This window comes from Octopus bimaculoides, chromosome 11, assembly GCF_046866305.1.
Source record: "Octopus bimaculoides isolate indiv1 chromosome 11, ASM4686630v1, whole genome shotgun sequence".
In the NCBI taxonomy this organism is placed as follows: Eukaryota; Metazoa; Mollusca; class Cephalopoda; order Octopoda; family Octopodidae; genus Octopus; species Octopus bimaculoides.
The window spans coordinates 45,670,530-45,688,221 of NC_142938.1; the positions used below are offsets into that span (position 1 = coordinate 45,670,530).

Genomic DNA, 17,692 nt, shown 5'->3' on the forward strand with positions numbered 1-17,692 from the left:
AATTGGCAGCAATACTTGCAACAGCTCAGTTGGCAGCAATACTTGCAACAGTTGATGAAAGTGTTTTGTCTCTAAGCTGCAGGATGGAGCTGAGACATGACATAGATAAATCAGTGGAAGTTAAGTGAATAAAAAGAAAATAATAATAATAATAATAAAGAATAAATCATCTTGCCTCTGGTTGTCCAGTTCTGGCTAAGAAGGAATATATCCACAGACATGGCAGTTTGGTTCTATATACACTGGAAGCTGTGCCAGCACTATGGAATGACAACAGAAAAATGCATATCCCAGAAAAGGTTTCAGAAAATGACACAACAACCATTCTCTGGAGTATATCAATACATACAGACAGAAAGATCAAGAATAATAAACCAAATATTGTCATCAGGGACCATCAAGAAAAGAAATGGCTTCTAATAGACATATCAGTCACAAAAGATGACAGTGTATCTCTTAAAAGAAGCATAGAATCTCTCAAAATAAAAAAGTCAGAAATAATCCCTCTAATGGTAGGTGCATTAGGTATGGTTGAAAAACATACACATACATAATCAAAACATTAGGACTTACAAATATAATATACAGAAAATAGCACTGCTAGGCACTTCCTATATAAAGCACTTACAATAAAAATAACATCAAAACAAACCATAGCATTTACTCAAGGCCTGCAGTTGTGCTTGATATTGATAAAAATCTGACTACTGAATAATAATAATAATCCTTTCTACTAAAGGCATGAGGCCTGAAATTTTGTGGGAGGGGGCTAGTCGATTACATTGACCCCAGTGTTTCACTGGTACTTAATTTATCAACCATGAAAGGATGAAAGACAAAGTAAACTTTGGTGGAATTTGAACTCAGAACATAAAGGCAAATAAAATGCCACTAAGCATTTTGCCTAGTGTGCTAACAATTTTACCAGCTCACCACCTTAATAATAATAATAATCCTTTCTGCTATAGGCACAAGGCCTGAAATTTTGGGGAAGGGGACTAGTCAATTATAATGATCCCAGTATGTACCTGGTACTTATTTCATCAGTCCCGAAAGGATGAAAGGCACAGTTGACCTAGGTGGAATTTGAATAATAATAATAATGGTTTCAAATTTGGCACAAGGACAGCAATTTGGGAGGAGGGGCTAATTGGGTACATCAACCCAGTGCTTGACTAGTACTTACTTTAGTGACTGAAAGGATGAAAGGCAAAGTCAATCCTGGCAGAATCTGAACTGTGATTATAAAGATGGATGAAATGCTGCTAAATATTTTGCCTGGCATGCTAACAATTCTGTCAGCTTGTCACCTTAATAATAATAATAATAATAATAATAATAATAATATACTCTTGTGTCTTTCTCCATCACAACATATGAATGAGAAAGGAATGGGTGATAGATGAATAAAGAAAGAAGGGTAAAAAAAAAAAATGAAACCGTTTGAATTCTGTGTGAATATATATATGTGTGTGTATGTAAGAAAAATCAAACAGCATTTCAACTCTGTGTGTGCGTGTACAAGAGAAGTATGTGAATGTATGTGAACATTGACAAGTGTATTAATTTGATTTACCATCCATATTTATATATAAAATACTACAATTAGCCATCATTTTTGATGGTACGGGGCCAACTAGTAATAATGATAATGTGCTGATATCTTATGGCCTAGTAAATTGTATTACACTGTTTCTACTTGGTGTATTTGGACACTATGAAGTTTTTCCAAATTTATTATTATACAATCTAGCATTGTATAATTTTCACTGCATGGCACTAATTACACAGATCACTAAAATTTGGTTCTAGAAATTTTAAAAATATTGAATATTTTAATGTCAGTAGCACATAATTGCATTCTAATGGCTTGATTATTTGGAACAATTGTCTAAAATGTAATTAAAACTTTTTTTTTTTAATTATTACTATGCATAATTAATTTGACTGGAAAATAGAGAATGCTATGAGGGTAGAATTTCATTCAGTTTTCTTAACATAGTATGCATTTTTCAGAAAATTATTTTGGAATCATTTAAAAATGATAACAATTTTGTTGCATTTGCCATTCAAGATTAGCTGCTTCTGCCTTTCAAGCTAATTGTTTGTTCCAGAAATAGTTCTCGTACAAAATTTGAACTTTTTTTTTTTTTTTTTTTTTTCAGTGAAATGGATATATATTTTAATTTCTATCATTATTTTACAGTAATACAAAGCACATTATTTAGTAATATTATCTCTAATACATTATTATATAACTAGTATGCTGAGTTTCCAGCATATTGTCTATTCATGTTATGAAATTTAATACATCTGGTTGATGAAAGAGGAAAATCTAAATGTGTGTCAAGTCTATAAATTTGCTTTAGCTTAGGATGATGAAGCTGCTTCTACTTTGGTTGTAAACTTATTTCAAGAATCTGTAACTCTAAACACAAGAAAATGGTATACAAACTTTTGAATATAGTTTTCAGTTGGAATTTTGTTTTTAAATATTTTCCATTTATACACTGACTAACAGTCATAATTAGGAAAATATTTACTTTCATTTAAAATGAAAATTTTCAATTTGATATGCATGTAAACTTTGTAGACCAAACTATTTCTTCTACTCCCTAATTATACATCAACTAACTAAACTATTATCCAACAAGTTACTAACTCATACTCATCTAGTGTTATGTGGTGGCTATTTAAACTTTCATGAAGATGGGGACTTTCTGAAAATGTTAAAAAGAAAACTCATGTGCAATGCTTACTTTAACCAAAAAAGCAAAACTTTAAATTGCTTTCCTTTTTAATAATCTGAATTTTTATCATTCACATCAGAGGTTGATGGAGGAACTTTGTCCTGTCAAATGAATTTAATAGATTTATTCAGATGTCCTAATTATTGATTTCTGTTTGGAAAAAATACTTTTTGAAGGACTGGTTTTTATTTTGTTTTTTGTTTACCTGAAATGCTGTTGAATTCTATTGAGTATAATTGGTAATTATTTTTGTTTGTCATATTCCAGTTTTGACTCACAGCAAATTCTTGTAACAAATCACTTTTACTTATTTTCACTTCTGGTAAATTACATTAATTTCGGCCCTGCACAACCATTTAAAGTCTGCTGGATATCTTTACATCATGGAGTCAATATTTACGAAAAAAAAACCAAACAAACTCTAAGCTTTCTTTAAATAACATTTTATTAACATTAATTTTTACTTACATAAACTACTTGTAAAAGTCAAGTGATCTACACATTTTCTAGATTACTTCCATTTTGTTATACAAAATTAGATATACTCATAAGTTTATTTATTAGATTCTCTTATGTTCTGTATTGAACACTGAAAAAACATGGTTTTTAAGTAGTTTAGTTTTTAATTTCTACCCAGCAAATTGAACTAATATTAATGGTATATAAATTTCTTTAATAGCTCTGAGGCAATCAGAAAGAATATGTTGCTTGATCCAAAAATAGGTGACGTTTCTTTCCATTGAAGATTATTTCTTTGACTGCTTCCAGTTCATCTTGGAATTGTTTTGCCTCTTATATTTCCCACAAGCCTATAAAAAGTTTAACTTTTTGTAAATAAAAAAGGAACCAGATGAGTTCTTTTAGTCAAGATAATTGTCTTCTACACATGATGTTAGATAAAATATTTTTAGTTTGATTTTTCTTTGGGCCAAAATCACTCTGTTCATATAATTCTACACAAGCTCAGCATATCAAAATTTCAAATGCTTCTCTTAGAGTTTCTTCTGATTCCATTAAGGAACACAATACACATATTTCAAAAATAGGAATATTAGAATAATCAAACTGGAGAAACATCCAAAAATAGTTTTACTGCTAATTACTTAACATGTTATCATTATATCAACACTTTTCTATCACATTGTTATTATTATACTGTCTGATGGCTCTGGTTTTGCTGCAAAGATTCTATGGTTTTAAACTTTTGTTTATGCAAGAAATTCTACAAATACAGAAGATCAAATATATTATGCTACTCATCAATGCAACAGCTATTCAGATTTACCATATGGATTGATTGGCCTTCATCAGTGTCTCTGCCTCATTTCCTATTAGTAACTCTGCCTGTTGTAATGAACCTGAGAATCTGCTTTTCTCTTCCAGCCATATACCAAATTCTACTTCCAATCCATCTTCAGAGCCCCCATCAGCAAGGCCTAAGGGCCATGTAAAGTCAGCCAGCACATGTCAACCATCACGAGTCCCAGATTTGCCACCTATTAGTTCAGACACATCTGATACCTATAGGCCAACGTAAGTACAGATTGGTGCTACAACTGCTAGAAAAATTAGTTCCTTGCCATGGCCGATTTGAATTTTGATGGTTCTTTGGATTTTTGAAATATGTTGCCTTTGTATTTCCACCACCTCCTACATCGGATGAATATTCCCTCCTCCCTAAATATTCTGTCAATTGTCTGCTTTTTATCTAACACTCTGCACCATCTTGCATGATTCTTTGTTGAGGACATTTCCAATCCTTTACATCATTTTCATTATTTCTCTCTCTTTATAATTACATTTTATATATATATATATATATATATATATATACATATATATGTGTGTATATATGTATATGTGTATATATATATATATATATATATATATATATATATATATATATATAGAACATTTTTTTCATCAAATTGAAAATTTTGTGATGCAGTTATTACTTAACAATTCCTATCCCCGTTTATCATTTAAACAGAAAAAAAAATAAAGGGAAATAAGTCTTAAATAAGCATTTTTGTCCTCAAAAGTTGATATCCATTTTTGCTCTTTCTTACAGGACTGTGTAACTAATTATAGAACTACTCTAGATTTAATTTATATGGACCTATGTTGTGTCTGTTGAAGTGTAAAATTTTGCTTCTAGTGATGTAAAATTCTGTTCAGTTACTGCGAACTCAAATGAAATATGTTTTTTTAATTATTATTATATAGTTAAATTGATAATTATTTTCTTAGACAATTTCCAAGTTCTCATATAAGTTTCTATTCATATACTTTAAATTATGTTCTTTAAGTAAAGCAGTATTAAACAGGTTCCTCTTACTTATGAAATGTAAGATAGTGGATATGATAATGATTCAAGGAATAAGTGTTGATGTGGGAATAATATTAACAGCAACAACAGTAATAATTATTATTGCTTTTTATCTAATTTTTACTGTTAAATAAAATTATTTCAACTAAAAATAATTTTTTAATGATTAGTTTATTTCCTTATTACTGAACAACTTATGTTTCTAAGTATCTTGCATATATTTGTTGGTGTGTGTCTGTATGAGCTTTGGATTTGCACAAAATTTTGACTGAGTTTTTGTTATTTATTTTTTCTAAAATTTATTTACAGATTTTAAAATGTTGATGCTGATTTGTTATCTCATGATTGTGTATTTAAGTTTTTCAGTCCCTTTTTTTGTTACTAATACTTTGAATTTTATGCCCCAAACCCCCATTTTTTAATGCATTTTTCTTGGATTATTATTTTGTAGATTAGAAACATTTTTCAATATTGTTAATTATCACTAAAGCTTTAAAAAAGTTTGATGTATTGGGTACCCACCTACTTCATAAATTACAGTAAATCCACACTGTCAAGTTAGAAAATCATTCTTTAGAGCCCAAAAATATATATACCAAAATATCTTTAGAAGAATTCAGTTCTACTTCCACCTCTTATATAATTCTAAATTGAGCAGAGGGCAATATTAGTCTTTTTGACTCCTATTGATTTTCCTTACAAAATTTCAGATTTTGTGTCGTAGGAAATTACAGTTATCAGTATGGTAAAGATGAAGTATCAGAGAGCTTAGTCTTTATGTTATGTACTATCTCTCACACAGTAATAGATTCAAATATTAGTGTTAACTTTCATCTTTATTCTGTGAAGTTGATAAAAATAAGTATCAAGTAATGAATTTGATTTCTTAGTAAAAGTGTGCTATAGGGACAAAAAAAAAAAAAAAAAAAAAGCAGCTCTATTATTGATATGTTCTAAACTACAACAGAGATTTTTTTGGTGTCTTATATAATCAGTTTATTTTATTTCCCATTGCAGCTACTTAGTTATACTGATGTTTTTAGGAAAATCAATGTTTGAATTTCACAAATCACTCACTATACCAAGTTTTGTCCCTCTCTAAAATTTTAGCAGCAACAACTTTGTTTTACAACTCCCACTGCTACAAACTGCATGGATTACATCATACCTTTTCAATAGAGATTATTACTTAAGAAATTTTAAAAACTGTATCTGATTCAGGTCATAAATTTTAACCTGATCTTGCCTGTGCTGCATGTAAAAGTATGCAATATATAGCTTAATCATTTAAATCATCACATCTTGAATACATTTACTGTAGTCCACTCTGTTGCAAGCATATGGGCTAGGTATCTGGTCTGGGGATAACTTCTTCACACCAGCCACAAGTGGCCTTCAAAGGAGCTGCAGGTACTACCTTTCCTATTTTGACTAAAGCATTAGGGGAAGGCATTATTTTTGGGGTTTTGTTTGTTTTTTAAATCTATATTTAAGTAGCCTTGAAAGGAACTGCAGGTACTACCTTTCCTACTTTGGCCAAGGCATTAGAGGAAGGCATTGTTTTTTGGGGGGGTTTGTTTGTTTTTTTTAATCTACCTTTTTTAAAAATACCAATATGAAAACATTGCAAATCATCTTTATCTATCTATCTATTTATTATTATTATTATTATTATTATTATTATTATTATTATTATTATTATTATTATTTATTATTATTTATTATTATTTATTATTTGTTTGTTTGTTAGTGTGAATGACTGAGTCTATAAATAAAAGAAAATATTTGTTTTATCTCACAATCATATTTCATTTTCAGACCGGCTCAAGGGAAAACTTCAATTCCCTTATCACCTGCTTCAACCAAGCCTTTATTCCGAGGCACAGCAGGCCGAAATACATTCCACGGAGGCCACATTAGGGACCGACGGCAGTTCAACCAATATAACGGCCCTGGTGTTCCTGGACATACTCAGGATACCACAACAGCCGGACAAGTAGCTCGAGTGTCTTTCCTGAACAAACTAACTTCAAAATTTAGTCGAAGGTAAGTGGCTAAGGGAGTTACTGCCTATTTACTGACACTACATCTGTGATGGGAGAAATATTGCTGTATCTGACTCATGGCCTTCAACCAGTTCCCAGAGTGAAGCTTTTTTTTACATTCCCCATCTTCCATTTCTTAGATTGGTTACTCACTGTGTTGTGACTGATTATTTTATATTTGTCACTATGTGACTAACTTTTAGTCTCTTCCCATAGACGGATTTTTAGAGTCTAATACTATGTTGATCTTTTAGTCAGCACTGTTCAACAAAGGCTTTGTAACAAGAACAATAAAGTATTTTTAAAAAAATATATATTATTCTATCGTAGTTTATCTTTTTCTTTGAGTAGATTTAGACATAAAATTCTAAAGAAAAACCTTTTTTGTTTTTCTTTTTCTTTTTTTGTCTTCTTCTGAACGGTAAACATCAGCCTATATTATGGCAACTTGAATTTGTTTGTAAAGTACTTCTGCAAATGAAGTTCTTTACATATCAAATAATGTTTTAAATTATTTTATTGCTGGCCTGGGATTATTAATTTATTTACTTTTCAAATTTGTAAAGATCTTACACTTCACGTTTGATTTTAGACACATGTTTCTGAAAGGGTTGTTTTCTCCACTTCTTGATTATTAGTTTAGAGGTTGGGATTCACGGAAATAAATGAGCTATCTGATGATAAATGAATTGGATTCTTGGATGAAGCACTTTACTCTATCAGTCCCAGACTGTCTAGATACCTTCAAGAAGAGTTGAAATGAGATAAAACAAAATATTTCTCTCTCTTCCATCCTATTTTTCTTATGCAGCATACACACTAATTGATAATATACAATGGTTATATTGTAAGATATTTTGTTGTGGTTTCATTCATCCCCATAGACATTGTATTATGTGAACAAATAGCTTCAAATTTTTGTCTGAGAAGCTAAACGATGTACCCTATCTCACTTGCAGTAAGAAATGAACCAAAATGTTTGTTGAATCCAAGATTTAAAATGTTTGTTTCATGGCACTTTTGGAATGAGTAGCAAGGTACATGCATCCATCCATACATACAGAAAGACACAAACACCTCTCTCTCTCATTTATTTCTACATGTATAGTTGTCAGTCTTTCTTTGATTAGGATTCACTTGTTTGATTAACCTTTTTCAGAATTAGTTTGTCAATGACTGAGCATTCTACAGATTCATTTATCTTGAATGTAATTCTCAGGTGGAATCAGTGTGATACAGTTTGTGCGACAAAACTGTACCTTTTGAATTACATGTACAATCTATCTTATGTACACAATTTCTGTCACCCAATTCTACTTACAAGATATGTTATCTCAGTAAATGACACACATTGGGATAGAACTCAAGACCTCATGAGTGCAAAGAAAACTTCTTAACAGCTCTGCCATAATGTGCTTTACGTATTTTTTTATGCATATAATAATTTACGCACACACACGTTCTATGGAAACATCTTTTTCTCCTTCTCATATGCATATGTATTTGCATCTTATAGTTTGTTTGCTTCTATGTCTGTATTATGTTGTGTGTTTTGTGTTTGTTTCATTTCTGTAAGGCTTATTGAAGGCTTATTTTACCCTTTTCTCTGGTTCAACTGAAAATTCAGTTATTGTGATTTGTGTATTTGTAATGTTATTTCCTGTCCTTAGGACTACAGTGTTCTACAAGTTTTAAGAGTCCTTGTATTCTAATATATTTATATATTGTTATATTTGATCTAATCTTACAATTATAAACTTGGGGATTTTTTTTTAATAAATATTTATCAGCAATGGTGATGCACAATAACTGAGGCTATGGTGTTACAATGCTCTGTCTTATGTTCAAACATTATATGTTTGTTTTCCTAGTAAAGGCACATAGCTTTGCTTGTTTCAGCTTGCCTTATTAACAAACTGGTTCTATTTCTATTTCATTACTGCATATTTCACTCTAAAATCAAATGATTGAATTAAAATTTCCCTCAGTTTTACATGAATGAGACAACTGAAAATTGTCTTTGAAAGGTAAAAGATAAGCATTTTTTTGTGTTAGAAATGAAATCTATCCTTTATCAGCGATTTGTGTTTTTTTTTACTGTGAAAATAATCTGCGCATGTGTATGTGGGTGTGGACTTGTTTCAAACTTGCAATATAAAATTTAGATCACCTCCATTATAGGATAGCTTATCTCCCCTTACAACGTTTTTTTTTTTTGTTTTTTATTTGCTTGGACGTTCAATACTCTCCCCACTTTACAAAAAGAAAAAAAGGTATGTGCAGACTAAATTCTCTGTGCATGGGAAGAACTTGTAAATGATTAGTTTTAGCATAATTTACATATCACTAAATTTATTTATAACCATCCACACATGCAGTCACCCCAACCTTAACAGCATTTTCAGTTTTCAATGACAAAATTAAAACCCCAAAATTTATTATTAAATTGTAGTCTCTATATGTCTTATTTTAGAATACGAAGTAATAATAATGAAATAATTTTTTTTTAAAATATTGCAATACTTTCCAAAATGTTATAAAATGAATTTATTTCAATGATGCAAATTAGGTTAAAATCTTTTGATGAGTGTGTGATAAATATACTGTTAAAAACGTTTCTTTATAGTACTTAACCACATCATTGACACACATGCACGCGCACCACTGTTTCGAATTCATGTACCAAATAATACTTGGGAGATGAGATGAGTTTAGTAAATTTAGATAGATATGCTTTTGGAGCTTGAGGTTTTACTGTTAAATGCAGTTGACCACTTTATAGTGAGATAGAAGTGTAACATGTTAACACCTAAGTAGACTGAAGTTATGCATATGTGTGGTGGTGGCAGTAACTGGACAAGATTTTCAGTCCCTGATTATCCTTATCCTCAATGCCACTATGATTGCAACTTTAGAGCTTGGAAAATTTTGGGTGATGTGGACAGACTTAAATGGGTAATTTGTAAGATGAGCTGAAATATATGCATATCACACATTTTGTATGTTGCCTAATTCAAACTAATAATCTCACTGCACAACATATTATATAATCTTATAGTTATTGGCTGTTGGCAATCCATATTTCTAAATTTTGATTTGAATGCTACAAGGAAGTAAGTCATTCTACACTGTATAATAAATTATAGCTGCCTGCCTACATAGAGCTGCCAGAAAAGCAACATGAACTCGGTTACTTTTTGACAGCCCTATTTGAGCAAAGTTAACTAGGGATTCTTAAGCCAACTAACCATCTTAGCTCTATGCGCGTGCGCGTGCACGCACGCACACACACACACACACACACCTCCCTGCCTCTCAAGCATCCACTACAAAATAGTAAATGGCTACAAGTATTTCTTACTACCACAGGTTGCCTACTATACAAGAATACTTCTAATCAGAAAGATATTGCTGAAATGATTTATGTGCATGTATTTTGACTTACAGATATTTAGACGTATAAGTAATGCCATTGTTACCTTATTGTCTAGATTTCTGTACTTGCACACATTGGATGTGTCTGGAATACAGCACTTCTTCATGCATCTGAAACCTTATATTGCCCCAAATCTGTTGCAGTTGCTTCTATTCTAAGTCTTATTTGATATGACTCTATCAACAACTCTTACCGCTTTTCCACTGGTTTCTCTCGACTGCAGAAGGCATGGAAGGAAGTGCTAAGGTCAAATGTTTAAAAACCGAAGGGAAGAAGTAACACATGATAGCTTTATGGATTGTAATAAGATACTCTATCTAATTTTTGTCAGCATACAAAAATACTGTAAAATGCTGTGCATAGAGTGTGTGCAGGCTGCATTTGCACATGTTTGTATGAGTAAATAGATACACACATTCACTATGCAGAGAAAGTAAATATGATGTTTTTGCATAGCTACAACTGAAATCTGTACTATATCATCATCATCATCATCATCATCATTTGTCATCTGTGTTCCATGCTGATATTCATCATCATCATCATCATCGTTTAACGTCCGCTTTCCATGCTAGCATGGGTTGGACGATTTGACTGAGGACTGGTGAAACCGGATGGCAACACCAGGCTCCAGTCTGATTTGGCAGAGTTTCTACAGCTGGATGCCCTTCCTAACGCCAAATATTGGTTGTATATATATATATGTATGTGTGAAATTTTCTTTTCTTTCATACTGTTTGCATTAGTTTTTCTGACATACGAATAACTTAGCCATTTTAGCTGTTCACATATTGTTGGAGCAATTGTTTTTCTATAATTGATTGCCCTTCTTTTATAGTGTTACTTTAAAAGATTAGAGCCTGTTATAAGCTGGGTAGAATGGAGCTAGATACTTATGCATTTCTTGTAAGCATAACAATGAGTGTAACACACAGTTCTAGGTCTTTACTGTGTACACATACTTGCACAAAATCACTTGAATATTTTATTGCTATACCTTTTTCTGTCTCATTATTGACATTGTTGATTCAGTGGAAACTTTCTGAGGTATGAGATCCAGGTGTGTATATGTATACATATTGGCGTTAGGAAGGGCATCCAGCTGTAGAAACTCTGCCAAATTTAGATTGGAGCCTGGTGTTGCCATCCGGTTTCACCAGTCCTCAGTCAAGTCGTCAAACCCATGCTAGCATGGAAAGCGGACGTTAAACGATGATGATGATGATATGTACATCAACTTAGTCAGTACAATTTAGTTCATTTAAATAAGATATTTAATCACAGTTTGTGTTCAACAACTCAATAGGTAGTTGGAGTTCTGATTTAAACAAAGAAGAATAGATCTCAGATATACCACATAAAGTAATTATAGAATAATAGTCATTTTCAGTTGTTGTTTCTTTTCTTTTTTTTCTGGGGGGTTTTTCTCATCATATTTTGTTGACTACTCACCTCATCAGACACTGTTGAACCAAAAACAGCTACTTGTTTAGCCACACAATATATACCAGCTCAAGGCAGAAAATACCTTCAAAGTACTGTACTGGCTCTTAAATGCCTACCAGAAACTATTTAGTAGCTAGGCACACATGAACCTAGACGGTACAATCTTAGATCATCTAAGTGAGGTATTTAATTATGTAGGGTGCACAGTGACTCAATAGGGAATTGATATTACAATTTTATGTCTGTGAATTAAATGTATATTGAGATGCTTTATATATTCTGGGTTCTTCTGTGGTTAAACAGCTACCATACTGTACCAGTTCTGTTTCCCTTTGGGCAACATCCTTGGTATGGAGAGAGAGAGAGAGAGAGATGCTGAATGGGAAAACTGATAGTCTTACTAAAACCTTCCTGCAACAGGTGCAGATACGCAGTAAACCCTGACTAATTAAAACCTTTATACACGTGTGTGTGAGATCATCAACATCATCATCATCATCATTTAACATGTTCTTTATGTTGGTATGGGTTAGACACTTTGACAAGAGCTGGTTAACCAGAGGACTGCACCACGTTCCAATGTCTGTTTTGGCTTGGTTTTTACAGCTGGATGCCTTCCTAACACCAACCACTTTTACAGAGTGGACTGAGTGCTTTTTATGTGACACCAGTACCAGCAAGATTTGTCTATGTGTCTGTATATCTGTATAAAATAGTATGTATTATGACCTGCCTTTTTGCATCATTGTCATGAAATTGTCCATAAAATATCTATTGGGATGCTAATGTGTGATGAATTGAATGTGCAATGGATCCTTGAATAATTAGTGTACAGTTAGTATGGGAATTTACAGTCAAATCTAAAACACAATTGAAGATTTCCATTTGGTACTGAGTACTGGTGCAGCTCCCACTTAAGCTGTTCTATAAGGACTCAATTTTCGTACTAAAAGCTAATGTAGTAGTATCATTGATGCAGTTTTCCTGCTACTTACATCAGCACTGAGCTTTACTTTTGCATGTCACTTATTTGCTGCATTGCACCAAGGCAGCTAGGATTAACAGGGACATACTGTGATGAGATATGACCCATCAATTTAAAACTTTCAGCAAACTTTAGTGATTTCACAAAATCATTTATCCATGTACGCAAAATACATGGATAAATTGATTTGCAGAATTCTGGTCAGAACATAAATTTATCACTTAATGAAAACTGCTTTATTATACACTGGCCAAAATAAATTTAAAACCAATGATGACAGTTTTATCCCTTAATATATTTTAACAAAACTGTGTAAAATTATTTTACTTTCTACAGTATATGTGGAACTTTTTTTTTTCTTTGGAATGATATAGGAGTTGGATATCTTTTTACAATTCGAATAATTTTAAAGCGCAATTAATTTAAATGATTAGAAATTCTCGGCAAAATAAGTTTAAGACTGTACCAAGATTATGCAAATTAATAAACCAAACAGGTGGTCATATGGCTGGTCGTACTGCACTGTTTTGTTCTATAATTGAGCATTGTTACACATTAATTCACTATGGGAAAGTGTCGTGGTATCAGCCCAGTTATTAGATCAAAGATTGTGTTGCTTGATCAGCAAAATGTGTCCTTCATGAACATTAGCAAGTAATTAGGATGCAGCAAAATGGCTTGTATTCAAGCTTGGAAGCTTTACCAAGCCACTGGTCAATACAAAGATTGGCAAAGAATGGGTGCTCTGAGAAAGACAACAGTACAGATGGATCGGCGAATTCATAAGCTCTCTGAAGGTAACCAAATGCTAACAGCAGTGGACATTTGCAAGCAATTATCTGATGAAACTGACATCAGCTTTATATCACAAACTGTCAGAAACTGCCAAAAAGAACTTGGACTGTTTGGCTGGATTGCTTGAAAGAAGTTGATAATTTCTGAAATGAACCAGCAGAAGCGGATCAAGTTTGCTAAAAGTCATATTGAATGGATGGCTGAAGACTGGTCAAAAGTTCTTTGGAGCGTCAAATCCTGCTTCTGCATTTTTGGATCTGATGGAAAGACTTATGTTCAACACTGTCCAACTGAAGAATTCCATCCTAAGTGTGTCAAGAAAACTGCGCAAGCAGAGTGGGGATAGGGGGTAATGGTATTGGTCCAATTGTTAAGGTTGATGGGTGACTGAACAGTGTAGGCTATCTGCAATTAGTAAATGAAAATGTTCTACCATATTTAAATAATCAGATGCCACTGGAATCTGTTTTCCAGCAGGACAATTACTCTGTTCATGAGACTAGGAAAGTTTTGCAATATTTTGAGCGCAATAATATGGTGGTTATTGAGTGGCCTCAGCTGTGCCCGGATTTGAATCCAATAGAAAATTTATAGAATTATGTTTCTAAAAAGAGTTCATGCTAAAAAACCAACAAATTTGTCCCAATTATATAATTTTATTGAAGAAATATGGAAGAACTTTCCAAGTGATTTTTGTGCTCATTTGTTGAACTCCATGTCCCCACCGTTGTATGGTCATAATTGAAAATAATGGCTCTGGAACTAGATACTAATAATAAATTTTTGATCGTTGATCATTTGTGCCTTAAATTTTCAATTTAATCAAAATAATGCAAAATAATATTGGTACATTAGAAAATTACTATTTTTAAATCTCACAACGAGAGATATTCAGCAACAGTACTTTGGAGTAAAGATTATTTGCCAACATAATATGACAGTCCTGGTTTAGGACAAACGTTGCTGTAATTTAGCCCCAGGAAACATTGTCTCCAGCTGGCTGTACGACACGATCTGTGTCCTTATTTTTTCGAACAAGTGGGGTGCTAGATTCCCTTGTCCAGAATTATAAGGACACAGATCATGTCGTATAGCCACCTGGAGACAATGTCTCCTGAGGCTAAATTACAGCAACATTCGTCCTAAACCAGGGCTGCCATGTTATGTTGGCAAATAATTTTTACTCCAATATTGGTACAGTCTTAAAAACTTTTTTGCCAACAATTTTTAATCATATGAATTAATTGCGCATTAAAATTATTCAAGTTGTAGAGAGACATATAACACGTACATCATTCGAAAGAGAAAAAATTCTACATAAACTGAAAAGTAATTTTATATAGTTTTGTTAAAAATAAATCAATGAAGAAATAGAACTGTCATCATCCGTCTTAAACTTATTGTGGCCAGTGTAGTTTTAAGAGGTCTATGTACAGTTTTCTGGACATTTTGCACATAGAATAGGCATGAAACAAGGTTTATAGATTGTTCCAATTATCTTTATTGCAACAAGACTTGTAGAAGCTTTTTGCATGTATAATGATTAAATCTATATCAATTGCGAATTTGATGGTTATATTTTACCCTCTAAGGTTAGGACTAATTTCCCAGAACATTTTGTCAGTAACATCATGTATGATGGCATCCGGTGCTGTTCCTTATTGAGTAGCAAAACAATTTAAATTCACTAAGAACACTAGCAAAATTTAGAAGTCTCTTTACCCCAATTTAATTTGAGGATAAGTGAATTTAGAATTTGTGTTGGTGATGTACGATTGAAAAGCAATCCCAAATCACTTTCATCACTAAACTTACAAACCTTGAGTGGTAGAGTTAATCTGTCACCTGGTATAACACTAACATTGACACTTTGGGTGCTTTAAGTGGAGTCTAATCTGTTGTAAGCATTTGGACCAGGTCTCTGGTTTGAGGATACCTTTCTCCTACAAATCTAGGTGGCTCTGTGAAGGATCATATGGACTGCCTTTCCTCTTGATAAGGAAAGATTAGAAAATAACTAAATTCACTTACTGCAGTGGAGTTGTGCTACATGCAAGAGAAGCTGAGATCTGCCTAGCTGGAAAACTATAGATTTTATGAGGTAACTCCATGCTGCTTTGTATCTGTTTACTAAGTTAACAGACTCCAATGTGAATGCTAGCTATATATCTTAGTGACTAGGTTCTTGGTAAACTGTTTACTGTCTTTTAATTAATATTTGGAAACTTCTGTTATTAGGAAAGGCAATCATGGAGTAACTTGTTTCCTTTCATTTTCTGTATAAGTCCTTAGTTTGTGCCTTGGTTAAGAATTGTTAATGTGGCTGATTCTGGTATAGCAGTAAATTTCCAGTAAATTCTAGTGCATTATCTAGTTTTGTTCCCTAATGGTGATCACTTTTTGGAATATCAACTTTCAATTACCTATCATTCATATTTATATAAAAAGATCAAATATCTGTCTTTCTGTTAGATAATCTTATATTTAAGTTTAGAGATAAGTTCTTTTCAGATCATTAACTGGAAATTCTGTTAGCTTATGACTAAGGAAGGTATCTTTTCCTCTATCTTACCTTAGTATTCTTTGGCTTTTCGTTATTTATATGAAAACACTTGGCTCCAAAATACATAAATAGATGTCTGACTAAATGTATTTAGCTTTAATCCCTATCCATGCAATGAAAGTAATTGAAATAGTTTTTGGTTGATAAAGATTATTGTATTTTGTTGTCAGTGTAAACTTGCATGTGTTTTGGTTAATTTAGTTGTTCATTAATTTTTGTCTATGTTAAATCATCTTGGACCAAATAAATTTTCTTTCACACATACACCAATGTTTTATTTTCCTCTACAACCCTCTTCTTTTGATTGATTATGGAAACATTTAAAACTTTAGCAGTAACTGCTGCCACATATTTCTTTTGTTTCAAGTGTGAATTTACAGGGTGGCTTTATTTCTGAATAATTAAAATGTTAGGTAGGCCCCTCTTTTCCTCCTTACGTAAAATATAACAACAAAACTCCTTTTTCTTTAAGTTTCACATTTATAACCTCATCTTTTATTTCTTCTGTAGCATATACTTAGAAATGTTACATCTTCACCTGTTGTTGATATACAACTTTTTGTTTCTTTGTCCTACAACAAGTAGTTGTTATTTAATACTTTAACTCCTTAAAACTGCTTCCCACACCATATTTTGTTTTCACTGGTCTCAGCCATTTGACAGTGTCTGTGCTGTGATACTGCCATATTAGTTGATGGAAAATTGTCTCATTCATTTCTATTATTTTTCTTTTCATTCTTTTTATTTTGACTTTGATTTTGTTGTCATTTCTTTTCAGAAACATATAATGTAATTTTTATTTTTTTATTTTTAGTTCTAATGCATGCCACAGGAGAATGTATATGGTCTCAATAATTTCATGCAAAGTGCCAAGGGAAACATTACTTATATATTCGATTTCCGAACATATCTGTAATGAAATTCTCTAAATTCATCTACCACTATTTTCCCTCTTTTTCATGAGCTGCTAAATTCTCCCATCAGATTTTACCAATGGAATCTAGTTGAAATTTATACTGGCTTGTCAGTTTATCCGTTAAAACAGTATTACAGCTAGTATCTCAGTTAAGTGTGCTGTGAAACAATCATTTATACTAAGTCGGACAGCTTGTATTTTTAGTTATTCGTATTAGCTAACCATAGAATAGAACAGGTCTACTAAATCTTGTTAGCCTTCTCCATCACAGCAACATTATTAACTCCCATGTTCTACTTCCTGAACAGGAGTAAATTGAGTCTCCGCCAATTGGAACTGAAGTAATATGATGACGTCGTCTCTCGTAAGATGGTTGCTGTCTCTTTGTAAGTGTTAATGAGTGTATTTTCCAACCCCTTTCTCAACC

General features: G+C 32.3%; 1 protein-coding gene across 1 annotated transcript in view; it reads left to right on the plus strand.

Annotated features, from left to right (window-relative positions):
* LOC149133280 (serine/threonine-protein kinase MARK1-like) overlaps positions 1-17,692 on the plus strand; it is a 53,925-nt gene that overhangs the window by 19,159 nt on the left and 17,074 nt on the right. Inside the window, exons 6-7 of the mRNA XM_089359934.1 lie at positions 4,134-4,283; positions 6,898-7,125. Coding sequence (XP_089216060.1) covers positions 4,134-4,283; positions 6,898-7,125 — 378 coding nt within the window. The remainder of the gene's footprint in view (positions 1-4,133; positions 4,284-6,897; positions 7,126-17,692) is intronic.